Here is a 24,156-nt window from a genome sequence, read left to right on the forward strand (position 1 = left end):
AAAAATCACTTGATACAAATAATTTATTTCACTTAATGTAAAATAATCTACAAATACAAAAACATATATACCTATAGATAGCACATATATATTTTATTTCATATTAATTAACACTTATATTAAATCCAAGACCACAAGTATGTACAAAGAAAATTATTTTTATTTATTTATTTATTTATTATATTGTGGCAGATTTATACAACAGTTTTTAATATTAGACCTTGTGCTCACAGATAATTGGAATAAATTCCAAGTTAAAAACAGAATTGAAGGTGGCATATGGAGATTCAGGCATAATTTGTTGCTTCAGATCTGAAAAAAACCCATGTATTGGTTATTTGTCAGAAGTATAGTACACTCTAAGGGTTTCAGGAATAATTAAAAATGTAATAATAAAATAGTAAGAAAAAGCATGTTCAAAATATAGATTATCAAATATTAAAATAAATTGTTGTTTATCTGTCCCAACCGACTACACTGCCAGAAGTTATTGGCCTGTTGTAAATAGTAAAACACTGAAAATTAAAAAAAAAATTGTTGCACAAAACATTATTTGTTAACCATATGTTAGTAACCTTTTTAAATATCTTTATTATATATTTTTGTGGGTACATGTATATATAGAAGTTACTGGCTTGTTGCATTCCAAAAAAAGTAAGTTTTAAGAGTTGTTGTTGAAAATTAATCATCATACATTCACATCTTCGAAGCTTTTAACAATTACCAATCACCCTGTATAATATTTAATTATTTGACTGCCATACTAAGTTTATTAGATCAAAATTGTTGATCCAAGAATTTACTGGCCTATTAGCCCGGAGATAAGATAACTAAATATATCTTCATTTACATTACCTGTTGCTAAGAAATTACAGACTGCTTTTTTAAAATTATTAAACAGCAAAAAAAAATGCCTGCACCCAAGCACATGTTATTTCTCGCATTTTTTATACAAGTATAGTGTTTTCACCCCAAATGCTTGTAAATGTACTTTTTATGACTCAACTATTCTTATGGAAAGCATGCAGGAAAACTATTTCACTACCTCATTATATACGTTTAAAACCACAAAACAAAATGATTATTTTTAATTTAAATAAAATTGTTTGTAACGTAAATACAAAAATGGTACAGTTAATAATGTTAAACTTTCTCTTGTCAATCCACATAACAGTACAAATTTGTGGTGCATCTGTCTCAAAAGATAAATAATACAAAGAATAGCAAAATGATAACTCATTGCAAAATTAAATATTTAAACACGAATTAAAGGCTAATGACTTATGTTGATATTTAAATTTATTTTCACAATTTACGCAGTTTACTATACAAGGTAAAAACAGATAAAATTCATGAGCTAATGTAGTTGTAACCGGCTTAGTTTACCTGTAGATTGCTGTTTTAAATGAATTCATTCCTTGCTTTATGCCTCGCATAATTACCAAGGCATGCCATTACTCCAACAATAACAATGCCGATAATCAGCATTGTGGCGACGGCATCACCGAAACCAAAACCTGATGATGCTTCAGCATAACCAACTACCAGCAATGTTAAAAATAAAGTAAATATATTAAAAAACATTTTTATGATTGAATGGCTATCACTCGTCTACGAAACACGAAAATCCAAACGTCAAAATTAAATTCACATTTGCGGGTTGGCTTGTTTATTTGCATAGTGACGTCTCAGTGTAGGTGTTTAACTATTTATTATTAATAAAAGTTGTAAATGGCTTAAAACGTTGAGGATTCTTTCACCATTAATACATAAAAATTATTAAATTTTTTATATAAGACATACATAAAGTATTAGAACACAGCTTACTAACATTTAATAATTAATTCAACGTGTTGAAAGCCCAAAATTCAGATTCGAATTAATTAAGCAAATTTACTGTTTTTTTTTACAATTTAGAGTACAATTCAATTAATAATAATACTAAAAATAATATACTTATTAATCGTTTTAACAATATTTTTATATGTCATAAGCTTAAAAAATAAATTATTGAAAATTTTTTTACAACGTGTGCTTTCTAGTTTTCATCAAATGCAAGTTAAATAAATAAATTAAAAATTATTGTTAATTAATATACAGAAGTAATATTAAAGACTTCTCTCCAAAAGTCCTCATAACATTGAGGTCTGCAATAATAGAAAGTTGTCTCTGGGCCATGAATTTATGGATATTAGATAAATTCGTAGGCTGTTGTTATTTTGCTTTAAATGTTAACAAATTGCAATTAGGGAATAAATTGTCATTGTGCCTTAGTTGCCGATTTAATTTACTATCGTTTACTTGTTACTCGTTGCCCAAAGCAGTTTTCATATAGTTTTAGTTGTATAATTATAAGTAACCTAATATTTGTTATGATCTATTGATATAAATCATACAATTTAAGTGGAAGCTTTAATTTGCCAAAATGAGTTATAATTCAGGCGGGAATTCAGGGAAAGGATTTGGCTTTGCCGGCTTTACAATGCCTAAACGAAATCCGTCAAATATTTCACTGCATGCTGTTCCTCCGCCGACTACTCCCATGCATGCCGTGCCGCCGCCTACATCAGGTCTGTCCAAGCAGGGTTACTCCACGATGAACTCCATAACTCAGAATGCCGTCACCGGCAACTGGGGAACACTGGGAAAAAAACGATCTAAAACGGAAGATGAGTGAGTTGTTTTTATTTTATTGTTGCGATTATAAACCTAAAGTATTTTACGATAGCACTGTGATGGTGCATTAGTAAACATCTGGTGGTGGAGAGAAATATATTCCCGATATGTAGTTATGCTGAAAAATATAAATATTTAAGAGACAATGAATATCTTAAATTTTTAAGGCATAAAACATTTTGTTTATCTATTTAAAATTTTGCAATTTAAACTAATCAGACGCCAAAATAGCTAATGTAACAATTTTTCATGGTTTTATCTTCTTGGATAAGTGGGATACCCTCTAAGTACCCCGTTAGTTAGATTATAGAGTAATTGCACATTAAAACCCACATTTAATTTGTATGGATATATATCATGGCCCTGGTTACTGTATGGTACTGTTATGTATATAATGCTAATGTCTAAAATAAATAATTTTTCATTTTTTTAATTTTAGTACTGGATGTTATTGGCATATAACTTTTAATCTAATATTTCATCTTGCAGAAAAGGATAGTTTAATTAATTAAAAATTCAGTTCAAAATTATTACTTCTCTATTAACAATATTGAAATGTAAGTGCTTGTATAACCTATGTAGCAGGTTTAGGGAAACCTCCTTGATATGCATGAGTGTTCACTTTTGTCACCTTTTACAATCTACTTATCAGTGGATGGTGATCCACTGTAGGGTAAAGGCCTAACCCAAAGATTGCCATGAAGACCGGTCCTGTACTGCCTACATCTAGTGACTTCCCGAGGCTGTCCAGGTCTACTTAGTTGGCCTACTCATGCTTCGTCTCTTACTAAAGAGCTATTTTTGGATTATGAGCTTTATTGGACTGCATGTTTCCTGTATTAGAACAATGTACTGAAAATATATATGTTACAGATATTTTGATGAAGACGATGAACCTCCAACGCCAGCCCTGGCATATATACCAGCACCTGGTAGCCCTACATATGATGCAGCTTCTAGTTCTAAGGTAAGCTCAGTTTCACCTGTCAATTCAAAATGCATATATTGCATGAACAATGTGAATATTTACAATTTTAGAAAAGCTAACATTTATAATGAATATTTAAACTTATGAGGGCTACAAAATTGCAGATTATATATGTATGTGATTTCCAACTATCTTCTGATTTATTATAATATCTCTGGAACCATATGGCTTAGAGATTTGAAATATGGTACTAATAATTTCATGAAGTAGAGATCAGCGGAGTTTCGGATATGAAAACCCGGAAAAGCTGCTTCCAACTGGTCTTACCAAAAATCTGTGTGGGTCCAGTAGTGTACATCTTACGGCTCAATTGATGATAGTTATGAAATGAATAAGACAAAAATTATTAAGTTAGGCACCAACCAATCTGGATATTCTATAGTCTTGTCTCTGCGGCCTGGGCCGAGGCACCAACCAAGAACCAACCAAGCAGCCCTGTGCTCGTTTTGCGTCGGAGTTAGCCTTACTAAAGCGAACACAACCCTTGCAAAATCACCGCAGACCTTCAATTTCTCTGTCGATCTCAGTGGTTCGAGATGGGTAGCTCTGTAAAGTGCTACCTATCTGCAGCAGAACTGTCCACAACACCTAATATAAACAGATGTTTGTTAAAAAGACTATTACCGGTTAAGATCCCTGCCAACAGGCACAGTCGGGGTCGCGATAGCCGGACCCTTCATTACATTGTTTTTTTTTTTTTACTAACATAACCATAGTTTATAAAAGCTGATCTGAAGTCTGATCAAATCATTCCTTTGAGAATATTTGTTTGAAAGAAAACTTTATTAGGCAGATGATGATGAAGAGGATCCATTGGATGCATACATGGCTGGTTTGGAGAAGCAGGCTGCTAAAGACTTGGTGACCAGTAAAGAAAATGCAATCGCAGGAAAAGAAGACAGCGGTAGGGGGACGAGGGGTGATATAGATGAACTTGATGATGAAGAGAGTTACTACAAGTAAGTTTTATTATTTTTAATAAATTCTAAGCTTCATCTAGTGGTAGGTCTAGACCCCAATGCCATAGTCAAGGTAGCAGTTGCTGGAAGTAGTGCAAGACCGGTCTTTGTGGTGATCTATGGAGGAGACCTATGCCTTTAAGTATGCGCCTAGGGGTTGACATGATGAATGATTTCTATTTATTTCCAGTATTTATAAAGCCTTTTTAAAAAAACTGCCTTACATAACAAGGTCAAGATCATGCTGGATGGAAGCCAACTAGTTCTATTGGAAATCTAGGACGGTAGGCCTGTATCAGTGGATCTCTTATGACTGAAATTATAATAAAGCAATTGTTTTTTACCATTACACTGTATGGTTGTCAAAAAGCCAATTAAAACAATATTCTAAATTAGGGTTGTCATAATTCTCAACAGTTGTATTAAAATGGAAGTATTTGTAGGAAATTAATTAAAATAAGGATAATATTAATTATTGTAAATGTAAATAAAAATGTCTTACAAATGCGGTGAAGAGTAAAAAGATGGAAGAGAAATCATGAATATAAAAATGAAAAATGAAAAAACTATTGATAATAGGAGCCCTGTCTTTAAAATATGATAAGGGAATGACAGGTCCACAATAATGGGAGCCATAAAAAAAACTTGGTTGTGCTTTTATTCAATCATAAGAGTATAAAATAAGTATAAAAACTAAAACCTTTCTTACGTTAGATATTTGTAAAAATTTAGGTCATTAAAAAAAATTAAAACAACTATATATTTTTCACAGCCCTAAATGGCTTGCTAATTTTTCACAGAATTATCAAGTTGTTCTATATATTGAAAAAAAAACCATTCTGATACACTTTCATTTATTAAAAGCTATTAATTTTCAGATACATGGAAGAAAATCCTCTTTCTAATGCCGGAGATGACTCTGACCTGGAAATTGAATATGATGAAGATGGCAACCCAATTCCACCACCAAAGAAGAAAATTATAGATCCATTACCACCTATAGATCACTCTGAAATAGAATATGAGCCTTTTGAAAAGAACTTCTATGTGCCTCATGAAGAAATTGAGAATTTAACACATCAGCAGGTTGAGGATTTAAAGAAGAATTTAGGTGTTAAGGTTAGTTGGTTTCTTTTTAATATACCCTCTCCTGAATCCACAATAAGTATATTCTTAATTTTTTTTATTCTATAAATGTCAGGGTAGGCCCAAGCCCCTTGGTAGATTGAGCCATTATTCAATATATGAAATTTTAATACAATAAAATACATATTTAAAGGGTCTGCAAAATAGATTAACTATTTTTCTGAAAATATATTTATTCAAAACTTACTTTACTTAAAATAAATCGTCAAGGTTTTACGTATTTGTTGCCAGTAATTTAAAAGACATTTGGATAGTCATACAGAACTTAAGTATTTTTTAAAATATATTGACTATTTTTAATATAATTCATTTGTTATAATGAAATATGTATTTATAACCAATAAAAGATGTAATTCATTTAAATCTAAAATTGTTATATTCATTTTACATTTTTACGTTTTATGTTATATTTTTACTAAAGTATAGTAAATTGTATGCAACAGGGACATGTCAAATTACAATTGTTTATAATTTAAAGCAATAAAAGATAAATATATAAAGTAATTACTTTGATATATTAGGGGGACTTATAGTAATGTCGCTTAAATTCACATGAAAACATTTTTGACAAGTTTTTATTTTTAATCAACAATATATTTACCTCCTTTATCAACAACCTTTTAGGTCTTTCTATAAAATATCGGTTTTCCTGTAAAATATGTACGGAACGACATTACTTTCTGGTACCCTTTATATTTTATATACTTAAATTTATATTGTAATGCGACTGGCTAATATTGTTGTCATATAAGTTAATTTATTTATAAACATTTGTAAATAAATGTAACAATTAATATGGTCTTTATTTTAGGTAACAGGTCCTGATCCACCGCGGCCAGTGAGCAGTTTTGCACATCTTGGTTTCGACGAGCAGTTGATGAAAGCCATTCGTCGTTCTGAGTACACACAGCCAACACCCATACAGGCCGCAGGAGTCCCTGCTGCACTATCCGGCAGAGATCTTATTGGTATGATTGCTTTATAAAATTATTTGTTTGTTTTGTAATGTTTTCCCAGGTTTGTCACAATGAGATAGTACTGACTATTATTTAATCTAAACTAAGAAAGGGACTAATATATAGCTACTTCCGGTATGCAGCAATAGTCGTGCAATGACGTGCACCGCCCGCCAACCCGCTGATAAATGCGCGTGCGGTGAACAATGCCAAACACAACTACCACTCTTAATTCACTCTACACGTGTATCACCCCTCCACGGGATATCCTCAGGAGATGTTACACTGACCAGTGCCAAACACCGAGTTATCATGGCGGTGCTCTTCATTGCACGACTACAGCTGCATAGCGGAACTAGCTATATATTAATCCCTTTCTTAGTTTAGATTAAATACTATTTCTTATTTAGGATGGACTTCCGCAAGGTAACGCCTGAATCTATTACATATTATTTCATCTATTTATTTACTATCTATTGTACACCATTGATAACAATTTAAAAAAAAAAGATTTATACAAGAGGTGGTCTTATCGCTCAAGGCGATCTCTACCAGACAACCTTTGGATGGAGATGAGAGATATTAAGGAGAGGGGAGTTAAGTTAGAGTGTACAAACATATGTTACTATACACATACATACATGAATGCAAACATGCTCACATATATATTATATACCTTTTCCACACGCACACACACATGTATATATACAATTATATATATACATATATATATATACATATATATAAATACATATATATATATATACATATATATATATATATATATATATTTATACATATACATTTATGTATGCATATACATATATATATATATGTATATATATATAACATGAGGACAAGGTATTATATAAATATGAGTTCTGCATCAATATTAGTGCATATATCTATGAATTTTTTTTTAGTTGGTTTATTCAACTTCTTTTTAAACTGTTTATATGGCTATTTATGCTTTGATTATAAATAAATCGGCTCAAGTCAGTGCCAAGATAATCATAGGGCTGGTGATTTGAAGCTTATAAAACATTGAACTGCACTTTTATCTCTGTATATATTGCAAAACACAAGGATTCTGTTGATCCTTTGTGATTTATTACTTCATTTATAATAAAATGATGAAATTATTCAATACTTATTAATAATGAATTTGTACATATTAGTTATTGGTTTCTAAAAAATATTATTTGATTTAATTCCAGGTATTGCACGAACGGGTTCGGGTAAGACCGCAGCATTCCTATGGCCACTTTTGGTACACATAATGGATCAGAAGGAACTGGCACCCGGAGATGGTCCAATTGGACTTATTCTTGCACCAACGAGGGAGTTGGCACAGCAGGTGTGTTATGGCACTATTTTTGATTTTAACCCTTTGAAGTCTATTGGGACATACGTGTCCCATCCATCTATTTCGTGCGCCTAGTGGTACAAATAGATCCCGTTTTTCCATTATACATAAATACAATCTATATGTCTCTAAACACACACTGTACAAGTATTTGTCGGTGTCCCCCCTCCTCCTGCCACTTGAGACGAGCAATACTTCGGATCTCATTTCTAAATCTCGCGGCCAAACTCAGCATAGCTCTCTCCATCGTTCTCTGGATGACCTTGAAGCGTTCTTATTAGGACATCTAATAAACTCATTTATATAGCATGCTTTAAACAATAATTCTTGAATTAACTCTTCTGTATATTGAAGGAATAATATTATTTGTTTAATCATCTTATTTGTACTACATCTAGAATGAGATAGAAGTAGTGTTATAGTACATTAAGTTTTTCTTTATGGTTTTCAGATTTATATGGAAGCGAAACGTTTTGGAAAAGTTTATAACATAAGGTGTGTTTGCTGCTACGGTGGTGGATCTAAATGGGAGCAATCGAAAGCCTTGGAAGGTAAAGAGAATGTTTTTTATATCTATGTTTAATTATTATCTATGGTGGTGGTATCACAGATTATATAATGTTTATTATGTATTACAAAAAATTTTGGTATTTTGTTTTATGGTATGTTTGAAAAATACCAGAAATTAAACATGAAAAAGTAATTATTTATCAATTATTTGGCCCTAATAAAGGCTATATAATCTTTATAAGCGGCCTATGATCTTGGAGGTCTAGTAATATATTAAAATAAATAATTTAATAGACTATAGCAGGGGTGGCCAAACTGCGGCCCGCGAGCCATATCATATGCGGCTCTGAACGACTATTATTGGCTCCGATTGATTGTCGAATTATTTCATATTTAAATTAATATAACTTTTATGTCAGCTGCTGGGAAATCAAAATAATTCACTGGTGTCAATAATAATTATTATTATTCCAACATAAAATTAGCGAAATCCGAACACCGATCATAATTAACTAACCGGCGTCTTAAGTATTATTAGGAGTGCTGTCATATATGTGTGTATGTACTGTACATTTGTTTACATAAGTTCAAATAATATGATTTTTGTAAAAACATTAATTTGCGTGTTTTAAATGAAATTTCAATTGCGGCTCGAAAAAAAATTCAAATTTCGAAAAATTGCTTGCACTAACAAAGAGCTTGGCCACCCCAGGTCTATGATAAAGTTCCTGTGATCTCACTTTTATATTAGCAGTTCAAGTTAAACATTAACTTGGTGAAGTTGTACATGTCATGTGTTTTATATGATGACCAAGTTATACGAAGCTTAGTTGATTATGTGATACGATTGCATGTTACAGGTTGTAATAAAGTTCTGATATAATTATATGTTGTTAATTGCAGCTGGTGCGGAGATAGTAGTTGGTACTCCCGGACGTATGATAGATCTGATAAAATGCAAAGCCACCAATCTGAAGAGAGTCACATACCTGGTGCTGGATGAGGCTGATAGAATGTTCGATATGGGATTTGGTAAGTGTGAACATTTAACACTATATGGGCCAAGTTAATAATAGATATACATTACCAGCTGCCACGAGTAAACTCATGATGGTTTTTTTGGATCACTGTTATCTCTGTTGGTATAATACAAGATGTTTCTCTCGCTTATAAGAGCCGCCAAATCTTTTGTTGTATAGAACACTTAATAATTAAAAAAAGATGATTGAACGTAACGAAGGATCTTATAATGAATTATATGCAACGCATTATCTAATTGTTCGAGTGTTTATAAATCAAATTGTGGTAACTGTGAAAATGATACTGCATCAGAAGAGAGCGACTCCATAGGCCACCAAAATATCAAAAATGAAATATTAAAGTATCAAACAGTAACGACGATTTAAAAGAAGAGTGGAACGAACATGATATTACACCAAAGATACAGAATTATTTAAATATTCCCGGTGCAACTATTGAATTAGGTGGTAGGCTTTATTTTTTGATAGCGGTGATTTTATTAAGTCACTTCACAACCTCTATTTTCTTCTCTTTTTTATCTTTCACACATCGTCTTCTTTCCCTTTTTCTCATTCCTAGATCAAAGATTATAACAGTATATCTACGTATGTAAGATTATAACTTTTAATTTTTATGCGCCTACTTAGTTAGGTTATATATTCCTCTTTAGACTTGATGACCAGAACAGGTTCTTAAATGTAGACTATAAATCAAAATCTTATGTTTTACTGTGGAAATGATGACTGATGAAATCTAGAGGAAGAGGCCTATGTCCTGCAGTAAAATATTTGACGTCTCATTGATGATAAACCTGGTCACGTGTTGTTACAGAGCCCCAGGTGCGATCGATCTGCAACCACGTCCGACCTGAGAGGCAGGCGTTGCTGTTCTCTGCGACGTTCCCTCGTCGCGTCGAGCGGCTCGCGCGCGACGCCCTACATGACCCGGTGCGCGTGCAGCACGGCGCCGCGGGAGAGGCTTGCGACCTCGTCACCCAGCACGTGCGGTACGGTAGGCGGCGCCACATGCCACTACATCCAACAAATTACCACTATATCCAACAAAATGCCATTATATCCAACTATGTGTCACAATATCCAACTATATGTCATTATATCCAGGTAAATGCCTCTATATCCCACTAAATGTTACTATATCCAACTAAATGCCGCTATATACAATTAAATTCCGCTATTTCCAACTAAATACCGCTATATCCAACTAAATGCCGCTATATCTAATTAAATGACGCTATATCTAGCTAAATGCCGCTATATCCAACTAAATGCCGCAATATGCAATTGAATGCCACAATATCTAATTAAATACCACTATATGCAACTAAATGCCACAACATCTATCTAAATGCCATCATATCCGTAACTGTTAGTTATGGTAAAACACATCCGCTTGTAGTCTGTCTGTCTGTGTCGATCTCATGATACGTAGTAAAAAAATAAATACACTAGTATTTTATCTGTTTTAATATATTTGTACAATTTATACAGAATATTCAACAAACCGGAGGAGAAGTGGCCGTGGTTGTTGAAGAATTTGGTGGAGTTCCTCTCGGCGGGCAGTGTTATTATATTTGTCACTAAAAAGGTAAAGATTGCATTAATTAAAATATATTAAATGTTATATATGATTTATATATTATATTTGTTATATAATGTTATATATATATTATGCGGGTTTAACCTGTGTTTCTCAAATTTTCTTGTGCGATGTCCCACTTAGGCCTTTTTATAATTACGCCCCACTATGTAACATATATAATTTTTATATTACACCGAAAGAGTTAAACTCGTGTCGAGTCAACTTAATTGCCTCACTTAATAATCAAATTGTCCACTTGAGGGGAGTTTGTCCCACGTGAAAAACACTGCTATTAACTCATATAAGTAGAGTAGCAGTGGAGAATGAAATAATAGTGAGAGATATGTATATGTATGTTAGTGTACCCTGACTGTTGCAACGAAGTGTATAATTGTTTTATTGAAAGTACAGTCATGTACATTCACAAACTAATCTCTTTTCCTATCTTTTATTATAGATTACTAGCTGATCCGGCAAACGTTGTTTTGCAAAAAAAATTGATATTTTAATTTACAAATTAAAAATAAGGGTTGATCGTAGAGGGGTGAAAATTTATGGTTGTATGTATTCTTGTATGCTGTATCATAAAAAAATAAAAACAAAAAATTTCGTTAAAAAAAAAAAATTTAAGTGTGAACAACCTTTATCACTTAGGGGTATAGAAAATAGATAGTAGCCGATTCTCAGATCTACTGAATACGCATATTAAATTTGATAAAAATCAGTCAAGCCGTTTCAGAGGAGTTCAAGTTCGAACACCGTGACACGAGAATTTTATATATTAGATAATTATTACACGTTTACATTGTTTCTCAACGTGGGACCCACATCCTTTAGTGGGGATATTTAGTTTTTAAGGAGGCCAATTAGAAAATGTACTCGACGTGAGATTCAACCCTTCGCTTTGGGTCATTATTTAAATGCTTTTTGTTTTAAAGTAAATTCTTTGGGAGACATGGTACAAAAAAGGTGGACGGAACACAGGCAAGGTCTCAGAAAGTCACTGGATGCAGGCAGCGGAAGACCTATCACCATGCTGATCTTAGGTAAAAGCCTATGTCTTGCATTGGCCATAGATATCCTGATGATGCAATGTGTATCTGACTGTACTCAAGGTGCATCAACTTCAGAGCTGACTTTAACTTTGATGTGAGCTATACAGTGATATGTTCTATCCAAGATTTCCAGTCGTGTGGTTGAAATAATGATGATGATATAGTGATAATGCTGAAAATTTTGTTCGCAGCTGGAGGCAGAGCAGACGGCTGCCAATCTAGGTGTACAGGAGTACGATGCGCTACTGCTGCATGGTGACATGGACCAGGCCGACAGGAACAAGGTGATCACGGCCTTCAAGCGTCAGGAGAACAGTATCTTAGTGGCCACGGATGTTGCTGGTACGTATCGGGGTGACTGGAGTTTAGGTCCTTGTAAAAGATCTTTTGCATCATTACTTAAACCATGGTTGCATAGACTTATTAAGGCTAAAGGCCACTCGGGCAAATCATGAACTGATGGCGTGCCGGCCGCCAGATGTATACGTAATTAAAGACAATAAAAAATTGATAATAATTAAAATTCAATATTTTTCGAATGTACGAGAGTATTATTTTTGCTGTCGGCGGGCCACCAGTATTCGACCGGCGGGCCGCGGTCTGTGCATCCATGACTTAATTATGATCCCTTTTGTTTATGAGGACATGGTTTATGCTCGCTTGTCGCTAACAATGGGCCTTATGAGAAGGCCAGGTTACCCAGAGAGTAATGTAAGATCATCGACGTGGCACGATGATTAGCCCGTCTGAAGTGGCAGTGGGTGGGTCAGATCGTTTGTGCAACTGGTGGCCGTTAGAGCCGAAAGGTTCCCATCAGTCCCCTACAAGGTGGACAGATAGGAACCAGCATATGCCTTTCATTGGGCATCCATTGGCTGAGAAGAAGATACCTCTCTTTAAATAATAAATATAATCGTATACCACAGACCTATAATAAAACGAATGAATCTGTGTGTTAGTTAATGTGGTAATTCTAGAATAATCTTATAGTCAAACAATGAAAAAAATGTTTTTTTCATTGTTTGACTATAAATCATTATATGTTGTCAGTGAGATAGTCATAAGGTAACAACTGTAACTAATTTTATATTCTAAGCTTCTAAGTTTGTACTTTCTTACTGCCTTTTGTTACTGTCTATCTCCAATAAAGTAAATAAATTCTAGAATAATGATTACCTAATAGATTCAGGCGTTACTTTGTGGATATCCATCCTAAGAAAGGGACTAATATATAGCTACTTCCGCTATGCATAAATACGCATTTATCAGCGGGCTGGCGGGCGGTGCACTTCATTGCACGACTACTGTTGCATAGCGGAAGTAGCTATATATTAGTCCCTCTCTTACTTAGAATAATAATTAATTATTGGTGACGCGAGTAAAAATGATTTGTATTTATTATGTATTTTCTATTATATATGCAAATGAGGGCGTTCCATCTGGCGTCCCTCTTGCACAACATCCCTTTCGCACATCCATCTCGAACATTAAAAAGGGAGTGCTGTATAAAACACGCGCTTGCGGGATGTATGTCATGGGTTAATACTGTTTGATAGTTTGAACTCATGACACATAAATTTTTTTTGCCAAAAGATAGCAACACTTTTGTTTCTAATTGCGCCGTGCCATCGAAACTCGGGGATTCCCTTTCTAACTAAAAATTAACGCAATTTGAATACAGTTTTATTTTCACTTTATTTTCCTAATTTTGGAATTCAGTTTCAATTACGTAATGTGTTGTAATGCAGTGTGTTGTACTTTTTTAAAAAGAGAATAATAAATTTATACAAATTTTTACGTGTTGTTTCTGGTTACAAAAAAGGTAAATATCATTCCAATTTATTTATTGGCAGAGTTATATTATTTTTGTTTTTCAAATGTTTACTTTGTTCAATTTTCTTTTTAAAAAGTAGTATTTTCATGACCCTGGAACCTATCTTCGATCTTTACATGGTTAGCTATAGAAAATCTTAATTCACTCTGCGGCGTTTCAATTTGCGTCGTGTTTTTTTGTGACCACGACGCAAAGTGAGGTATTGGTGTGTACGTCATAAGTAGAGTACTAAGGATTTATCTTTAGTACTCAAAACGGAGCCCTTGGCGTCCACGGCAGACTCCAAGGTTTATCTGGCTGGTCTGTAATCATAAGGTTCCAGCGGTTCATAGGATAATGTGAATAAATTGTATTCCACAGCTCGAGGTCTGGACATCCCGCACGTGCGTACAGTGATCAACTACACAGTGGCGCGCGATATCGACACGCACACACACCGCGTGGGTCGGACGGGGCGTGCTGGCGTGCGAGGAGACGCACACACACTGCTCGCGCGCGACAAAGATAAGGACTTCGCCGCGCATCTGCTGCGGAGCCTCGAGGCTGTTCAGCAGGTACTCTACTCCTGTCCTCTCCAGCCAGAACAGTCACTCACACTCTCATGCAGATATTTTGTGTTCTCTTTCTCTTACACTTAACACTTATGTCACTCATACTCTTCTTGGTAACTTTCTTCATCATTAATAGCTGTATTTCTCTCGTAAAACACAGCCAAAGTAAAAGAAGTTAAAAAAACTCGATAGTTTCCATGTCTTGTCACAATGTGCTGATCGTGTCGGGGTGGGCTTCAATCTAGCCAGCCAAACTTCTCGAGGAATCCCAGAAGACCGTTGAGGTCACTGGCGTTCTCGTAGCCCTGTTCTGTCCAGGTAGACCAGTCGTCATGAGGGTTGCTTGTTGTCTCTTTCTCTGTGAGAGACTAAATATCAAAGACTTTTTGAGAGCTTATGTCTTTCGTATAATAATTTGTTAGATGCTGGATGAGTCTAATTTATTAAATTTAAATGGGGGTAGTCAAATATTTATCTACCTACCCACTATAAAAAAAAATTTTAGCCAGTCTTTTTATTTACGTAGTATTTATGTAGTGTTAATCTGAACCGCCAGGAGGTGCCAGAGGAGCTGATGCAGCTGGCAATGCAGTCGGCGTGGTTCCGCAAGTCGCGCTTCAAGAAGGGCAAAGGAAAGAATCTGAATGTTGGTGGCTGCGGACTGGGGTGAGTGAGAAATACGTTATAACAGACACGTTTACTTTGCATTATATCAGGTAAACAGTTTTAAAACGGATGTATATAATTATTTATTATATAATTTATAATTTACATATATATAATGTCCAAATAAATCTTTAGCCCTGCGGTAGAGAACTAAGACTGTCGCGGGTTCCATTTCAGAGTTTTAATTCAACTATTTAATGGAATCAGGCGTTATTTTGCGGAAGTCCATACTAAGTAAGAAAAGGACCAATATTTAGCCACTTCCGCACATGCAGTGGTAGTCGTGCAACAAAGTGCGCCGCCCGCCAGCCCGCTGATAAATGCGTATGATGCAAACAATGCGAATAACACAACCGTCACTGCCAAATTACTCAACACGTGTTTCACCCCTCCACGTGGCATCTTCAGGAGTTATGTTCCACCGATTAGTGCCACTCTGTGTGTAGTCACTCTATGTATGGCTTTTTTGACTAAATTAAACTTTGTGCGTTAATATATAGGTTTGCCACTGTTCTTAAACAAGTTTCCAGAGGATGGACAGCACCGTCCTCTGCGTACCATAATTCCACACTGCGATCGCCAACTCGTTTACCAAGCGTGGCGATTATGGTATATCCCTCCATAGATGCCTCTGTGGGAGATTTATACCTTGCAATGGATGTCTGTGAGCTGATAATGTATACTAATCTATTTCACAGTATGTACAAGATATAGGTTTAAAAAGTTTTGTTGTTAATCATCAAGATAATCGACAAATCCCATGAAATTTGTTGTTAGTTGTTCTTGATAGGTGGCGCTTTACGACCTGACTAAAACATAATTTAAAGCTCAGAATTATAAATGATTAATGATATTATATAATAAAGTTATTTTGACTTTAATGAAAATAGTAGTGGTAATATAGGAGGCTTCAATATTTGCAGGTACAAGGAGCGGCCAGGTCTGCCGGCGTACACCGATGAGGTGACCACCACCATACCCGCGGACAAAGGCCACGGTCCAGCCACCGACAGGCTGGCGTCGCTGAAGCAGGCCTTCCGCTCGCAGTACAATCAGGTATGTATGAAATAGGTACTTATTTAAATGTATATTAGACTTACAATGTTAAAGGTTAGGCAGCATTTGGGAAATTTCATAAAATTCTCGTCCAAAATATCGAAATTTTTGGAGACTATGGTTTTAACCCTTAAATGCATAATGATGAAAAACTGCAACATACCACTTAAACGGCGTAAGTAGCAGTAAATGCATAGTGTTGTGTATCTAAAACATAAGGTTTTTTTTTTAATAACTTTAAAAATATTACATACGTATATTTATATACATTTTATATTTTTCCCTGCATTGTTATCCATTTAAGGGTTAACCAGTGTGTATAGCTGGTGATGACATATGGTTACTTACGATGAGCTTCATAAAAAAGCTCAAGATCACTCACAGAGCAATGGAGAGAGCTATGCTCGGAGTTTTTCCTCGAGATCGAATCAGATATGAAAAGTTCCATAGAAGAACCAAGGTCACTGATGTAGTTCAAAGAATTGCTTATCTGAAGTGGCAATTAAGTAAGAAAGGGACTAATATATACTTTAGCCATGCAGCAGCAGTCTGTATATAGGATATTGCAAAACTTTTGCAATGTCCTGTATATACTTATAACTTAAAGTAGCTTATAACGAAAACTTCACTAACAAACATTCCAAAATTCTAGAATATTCCTCAAATGTCAAATTTAAAATATACTTCATATGTTAAGGTGCTGAAATAAATCTAAATAAAAACGAAAAAATTCAAATGTAAAATTTGATATAACCAATTTATTACCATCTAAAATGTCAGGCGTTACAAACTTAATAAAATGAACAGAGAGTGTTATGTGACAAAATTAGATAGTACTTTAGAATAGTGGAGAATTCACCTCGATAAATGTGTTTTAATTTTGCCGACTAACCAGACGCCGTGACGGATTACGAATTGTTATATTTTTATTCTCAGAAATTTTGTTCAATTTTCTTGTTAATTACATTAAAGTTTTTATTTGTTAATTTTCACAATTGTAATTTAAAATATGTTTATTAGAAAACGTGTTATTTTTTTAGAATTGCCGCCTCACTTTTTATATTTATGTATTTTTATTTTTATGGGTCGGGAAAAAAGTTTTTTTTGAATTTTATATGAAAATTAGAGATTTTTTTTCTCTCTCAATAGAGAATCGCCAACAAGTAGACTGTTCGTTAGGTTAATATAATAATCTCCAGTAACCCTTTTTTTAAATGTAACCTTTTTAATGTCATTAAAACCAGCCACATGCAAAAAGTATAACAAAAGAGTATTTATTACTATAATTTTGTACATACTATTTGTGTATATCTGGTTTGTATATATGCGACTATATTTATTCATATTTTATATAAACCATTTTTGTCGATACGAGGGTCAAACTGAAAGTTCTTAGAAAATCAAAAACTAAGCATTCTAGCAAGTTATTAGTTTTATTATAACTTTTCAAAATAGCGTCCATTTACATCAATACATCGCTGCATTCGATGGAACCATTGAGAAAAGCACCTTGCCCACTCGGCCTTAGGGGTCTCTTCGACGGCGTTTTGAAACGCAGCCACTGCTTCTTCGGCGTCCATAAAATGTTTTCCTCGAAGTTTTTCTTTTATTTTCGGGAATAAATAAAAATCGCAGGGTGCGAGGTCGGGGCTATACGGCGGGTGACCCAGTAATTCCACGTCTGAGGTCGCCAAATAGTCGATCGTTTGCCTGGCGGTGTGCGACGAGGCATTGTCGTGATGAAGGAGGATCCTGCTGCGAGGTCGTTTCTCTCGAACTTTTTCCAAGACAAGTGGCAAACAGTTGTTAGTGTACCACTCTGCATTAACCGTTTTCTGACCCTCTAAGACAACTGTCGCGTAATGACCTGTCTTTCCGTAGAACGAGGCCACCATCTTTTTTCCAACACTTCGACCTCTCTTCACTTTAGTTGGCAACTCTTCGGAAGGAAACACCCACTGAGCAGACTGTCTTTTGGTTTCCAGATCATAACAGTAAATCCAGCTTTCGTCACCCGTTTGTATGTCGAACACAGCATTTGAGTCACCTCCGTTAAATTTTTGGATCATTTCTCGGCACCAATCAACACGGCGGAGTTTTTGAGCCTCGGTCAAATTATGCGGTATCCAGCGGGCACAAAGCTTCCTGACCGCTAAATGTTCATGGAGGATTTTGTGCACTTGACTCATACCTATGCCTAGACTTGTCCGAATCTGCTGATAGGTCACTCTTTTGTCAGTCTCTATCATACGCCGCACAACACTGATATTGTCTTCAGTCGTCGCTGTAGAAGGCCGTCCCTCACGCAAATCATCGGTGAGATTAGTTCGACCACGTTTGAATTCATTAAACCAGTTGTAAACTGTGGCACGAGATGGGGCTTCATCGTGAAAAGCCAATCGAAGTCTATCATAACTTTCTTGTTGACTTATATGACATCGAAAGTCATAAAAAATCATTGCACGAAAATTTTCTCGGCTTAAATTCATTCTGACGTGCACAGACAATTTTCAATTTGCCGCCAAATCGTAAAACAAATGACAAATGAATGAAATGTCTACTCAATATTATTGGTAAAGAGTTCTATTTTCAAAATTTAAACTTATTTTTTTAATATAATGCTTTTAAGTTGCCAGTTCTAAAAACTTTCAGTTTGGCCCTCGTACTATAATAAAATATATATTAAGGTTTATTTAACAAAAATATGAAATAAATTGAATTTTTTGTTTCAACAGTTTACAGCTTCAACAGACCACTCTTGGGAACAGACACGACCGACCTTCCAGCCCGGTGTCAACGCCCCAGCGTCACAGGCTAGCGAAGAGAAGCCAGAAAGAGTCCGCAGGAGCGGCAAGAAGAGTCGGTGGGAGTAGAAGACGGATAGAGAAGTATAGAACTGCTAAACGACTGATAAGTCTGCAAGTGAATTTCGCTATTACATTCATGCTATAATATTGTACGGCAAAAGGATGGTTAGATAGAGCAAAGCGAATTTTAATTGTCCTATTATTCTTTTTCTATGTCACGTCCGCTACTTACGAAATTAAGTAGATAATTTCAAATCTGTTTTTTGATGACAAAATAGTACATCGTTTTTGTAAAATTGATGTCACTTTTCGAAAACACTCAATGTGTTGAACAATTTTTCGGAAATTAAATAATTTGTCGTCAAATTTAATTCTATCCTGATTCAAAACTTTTGTAATAAAATATCAGAAAAATGTGTAGGAAGAACATTCAGTTAATGTTGCGTCATCCAAAAGAATAAAAATACGGCCAGCAAAAAAAATACTTTAAACAATATTTTTTTTTATTATTTGAGTTTACGAAATTTGAGTTATTTAGAAGTGAAACACTTTTGGTTGGATTCCATATAGCACACTTCGCCATCATTTATAAACAGAGATGGTGAATATGTATGAACCCAAATTAAAAAAGATATAGGATCAAAACTAACTGAGGCTTGTATTACAATAGTGGGAACATTACATAGTGAACCTATTAATACCAATGTATAAAAAAATATTAATGCAAATACTACATAATTATATTTTTGTAGGAAGTGAAATAAATAGAAATATCCAGAAAATAATTTGCTTATTTCATTAATTTCAGTCGTTGAATGTCCACCGCTGCACATAGGTCACCGGATAAATTTGTAATAGTTTTTATATTTTTGATTTTTTTATTATAATTTGCGCAATATAATGTCTTGCAATGGGCATTTATCGGCTGAGATTATAACGATAAAATATTTAATAAATAAATCACTGTTAACAATCACGATAGTGTGATTACAAAATAAAAAAAAAGTATATTTTTAATCTTGAACTTTTCTTGCTAACTGTACCAAAGTGTGTTGGCAAGATGACGTCACAAAGATGGCGGCCGTGCATTGTAAATTCGCGGGAATTATTTAGTACTAATGGCGTCTTTGACATAGTTGATTTGAATTTTGAAAATGTCGCTTTTTGCACTCGTAAAGAAATTATTTTCCTTTATTACATAATTACTTTGCCCAATTTCATGTGTTTATCTTGTTTTGTGTGATTGTTATAATTTGTTTTTATAGAGAGATATTTCTATCAGTTTTTGTTTTAAAGAAAATGATTAGTTATAAAGAGTGTTCCATTTAAATGGACTTTATTTGGAAATAAAACTTTATGAAACCATCATCTAATGAAAATGAATACTGGATCTATGGACACATTGACGTAAGCTTCCGATGACGAATAAAAAGTTTTTATTTAGTAAAACTTACAAGTTTGATGGCCATTGTTTTGAAATACAAAATGACTACTTGTATTATATGTGCTGTTACTTTATGAATTAAAATTGTAAAATAATTCGGAGTGTCCTGTACCATGTTTATTTGTTTATAATTGTAATTTAATTTCATAATTGAAATGTATATTCGATTTTTTATTTATATTATTATTCACTTTGAATCGTATAGCTGATCACTTGTATACGTCTTAGAAGAATCTAGGAAGAACCAAATTGTTTAGAAATCAAAACTTTTCCATAATGGCCACAAGAAGTACTGCGTGCTCACAACAAATGTATTGCATCATCATTTCAGATGATAGACGTAGTTGCAGACATCCACTGGTGGACCTAGATGTTAAAAATGTCGTTTGCCCACTTTGTGTTTGGACATTGTACTCTGCACTTGGTTGTGTAATCTTCACTCTAGAACCTTAAAATTCCAGCAGCCATCTGTTCTGGTTCTATGTGGTTTGCTCACTGTCACTACAACCAGTTCAACCTGCCAATTCGTTGAGTCAGGTTACTTTTGTTCATCTTCGAATCCTGATTCGACTTCTTTCTATGGTTTAACGTCTATGAAGTTCACAGTGAGAGGCCACATTTCAACGCAAGTCATCATTGGTAACACACTTTGGTAGTTGATTTCCATCTTTAGGCACCTAGGACGAGATGTCAGAACGATAAATGTCAAGACATAACTCGGTCGAGTTTTCTCATTCTTCTTTTTAGGTAGTTATTTCCCAAGATTTGACATAACTTATAATTCTTTAAACTTGTGGTATATTTACGAGTTTTTGTTGATTTTTTTTTAATTTACTGTGTAAAAGTAAACACTTGCCTACAAAAAAAAGTTACTAATTTTGTATATTGGTATAATTGGTGAATTTTATGATAATTGAAACTTGTGGTTTTTGAACCAAGGAGGTCATATGTTTCCACAAGGACATCGAGCAACATATTATTTCTTTTGTAAATAAATTGATTTTCCTATGTAAACGGTTGAATTGTAAATATCAATAAAGAAGTATTTTACGTTTGTGTTTTATTTGTGTACAAGCCCTTATTTTTAACAGCCTAGACTACACTCGCGTGCAAGTAAATCGAGCTACTCTGAAAGTGTTTTCAGAGTTGCTGTATTTGAAAATGTAAATATATATTTGTAGCAAAGGTCTGTTTTAAAGCTACAAGCACATTTTTTTTCATTTTCTTCTATCGGTCTTAACAGTCTAAACTACACTCACTTGCAAGTAAATCGAGTCTCTGAAAGCCTTTTCAGAGCTGCTGCATTTGAAAATGTAAATGTATTTTTGTAACAAAGTTATGTTTTAAAACTTAAAAGCACGCTTTTTGTATTGTCATTCTCTTTTATCGGTCTTCATATTATCATTCATTCATTTTCCATCATACATCATAAAATCTGACATTATCATTCATTCTAAATTTCTCTCTGCATCGCCGTTCTTCTCAATTATCACAATGCAGTGTTTTTTTTACAATTTATCACATTATTTCTTATACTAACGATTTAATTTTTATTTTTATCACAGATGTACCATTTATCACAATAATTTTTTTTGATTTTTATTTTATTATCTTATTTTGATACTTACAATTATACTTTATATTTATTGTTTATGTAAAACTTTTATTTCTCCGCTTAGTGCTAAGGAACGCCGTCGCGTTGCTATCTCTTGTGAAAAATTCCAACCTCACTATAGCACTCCTTTTGTTTGTGCAATTTTGGCAACTACTAAACTCATATGTAATTTATCAAAATAATTCCGATAATAACAAAATGACCAGTCTGTAATTTACTTCGTGTTATAAGTGCACTAGAGATAAAATGGCTAGATGGAAAAAATTAAGCTGAAATACATACTTACTTTAATTTTGAAAAAATAATGATTATTTTACTGGAATTTTTAAAGCATATATTGGTAAAATATATATGGCTACTAGGTTACACTGAATCCTTCATCTTTTATGGAGGTGATAAAATGAAACAATACAAACATTTCGAAATTGTTAAAATTGGTTTAATTATTTGCCATCGAACCTGCCATATATTTCCAAGAGGATCGATTCATCTGCCATCATCCAGGATCCTTTGAATAACCTTAACCTAAGGTCATAAACTCCCTGTGGGTGGATGTCATACGTATCACTTGCGGGTCTATATTTTAAAGCAAATTTTAAATGCCCTAGACATCAGTTCTTCGCACTGTGTGGTTGTCGCTGATTTAGTAGATTAATTGCATGTTTACGAATCTCCTCAACTGATAAATCGTAAATATTAAACATACCAACAGATTGAGGGGAATTTGAAATTCTTAGATCCATTGGTTTATAAATAACCTATACTTTAAAAAACCTTGGCATAAAAATAAATATAAATTAAGGTAAAAAAAATGTGATAAAACCCGGATCTGATTTGAGGAACGACGCGAAGTGAGGCGATGAATGAACGGAAATAATGTATGAAAAAGAACGATACAAAATTGTAGAATGAAAGAAGAGGAAAGATAGATCACAAGAAAAATGATAGAAGAGTACAGATATAAAAGGGAAAAAAGAAGAAAAAATCACGAGAAAAGAAAAGGCACGAGAGGTACCGGGGGCCATGAATAAACAGGACATGGCGTTGATGACGTCACCTCAACGAGATCCTACAGCTTGTGAACATATTCATGATAGTATATATAAATTGCCAAGAAATTTTGTCAATAGGACCCTGAATCTGCAAGCGTACATTCACTGAAGCTGTAATAGTTCCTGGGCTAGTAACGTCCAAGGCCATTCTGTTTGTACAAGCATCACTCTAAGCATTCTGTATGAAACGGTCATGCGGTTCATACAATAGTTTTTAATTTCAATAAGTGTAAAGAACCTCCCTTTCATCATCAACATCATGACAGTTGGTAGAGGTTCACTGCAAGGCATTGGCCTATCTTCTTCCCAACCTCACCCTAAGATCGGCACGACGACCAGTTCTGCGTTGCCAGCATCCAGCGACTTCCTGTAACCTCAACTATGTCTTTTATTTAAAGCAGAGTTCCCAAAACTTTTTTGTGTCGTAGACCCCTTGCCATGTTTTTCCGTGTTGGGTAGACCCCCTACTTACCTGATATTGATTTCCTATAAATTTCTTACTGTAGTGAAGTTTAGTGTTAAAAACTTAAAGTAAAAACACATGTTAATTTATACATTTATTAATTGAATTTAAATTAAAACTACTCAAAATAAATTTTTGTATCTGTTATGTAAATATATACGTAACATATTAATAATTTTTTACTTCATAGGTACTTTTATAAATAATGTAAATGCTTTGATATTATAAGATAGTATGATGGTAAGTAAATAGGTACTATCAGTGTATGTGTTGAGATCCACTATCGTGGACCCCCAAATTTTTTTTCGCTAACGTAGACCCCTTGCACGTTGTCATAAACCCCAAGGGGTCGATATAGACCACTTTGGGAATCACTGATTTAAAGTTATCTAA

The 24,156-nt window shown here is 34.1% G+C and overlaps 1 protein-coding gene across 1 annotated transcript; it reads left to right on the top strand.

Moving 5' to 3' along the window:
- Positions 1 to 2,219: 2,219 nt before the first annotated feature.
- Positions 2,220 to 20,188, top strand: LOC137933360 (ATP-dependent RNA helicase DDX42). The gene is made up of 16 exons (XM_068777289.1): positions 2,220 to 2,673; positions 3,550 to 3,643; positions 4,454 to 4,623; positions 5,502 to 5,742; positions 6,581 to 6,737; positions 7,943 to 8,082; positions 8,543 to 8,642; positions 9,462 to 9,464; positions 9,505 to 9,633; positions 10,453 to 10,627; positions 11,130 to 11,226; positions 12,467 to 12,617; positions 14,470 to 14,663; positions 15,217 to 15,326; positions 16,250 to 16,382; positions 19,118 to 20,188. The coding sequence occupies exons 1-16, from the start codon at positions 2,426 to 2,428 to the stop codon at positions 19,253 to 19,255; spliced, it is 2,280 nt and encodes a 759-aa protein (XP_068633390.1). The 5' UTR covers positions 2,220 to 2,425; the 3' UTR covers positions 19,256 to 20,188.
- The last annotated feature ends 3,968 nt before the right edge of the window (positions 20,189 to 24,156 follow it).

Source organism: Battus philenor, unplaced genomic scaffold (assembly GCF_028537555.1).
Source record: "Battus philenor isolate CCGP_79_NKW_IND1 unplaced genomic scaffold, ilBatPhil1.0.hap1 SCAF_13, whole genome shotgun sequence".
NCBI lineage: Eukaryota > Metazoa > Arthropoda > Insecta > Lepidoptera > Papilionidae > Battus > Battus philenor.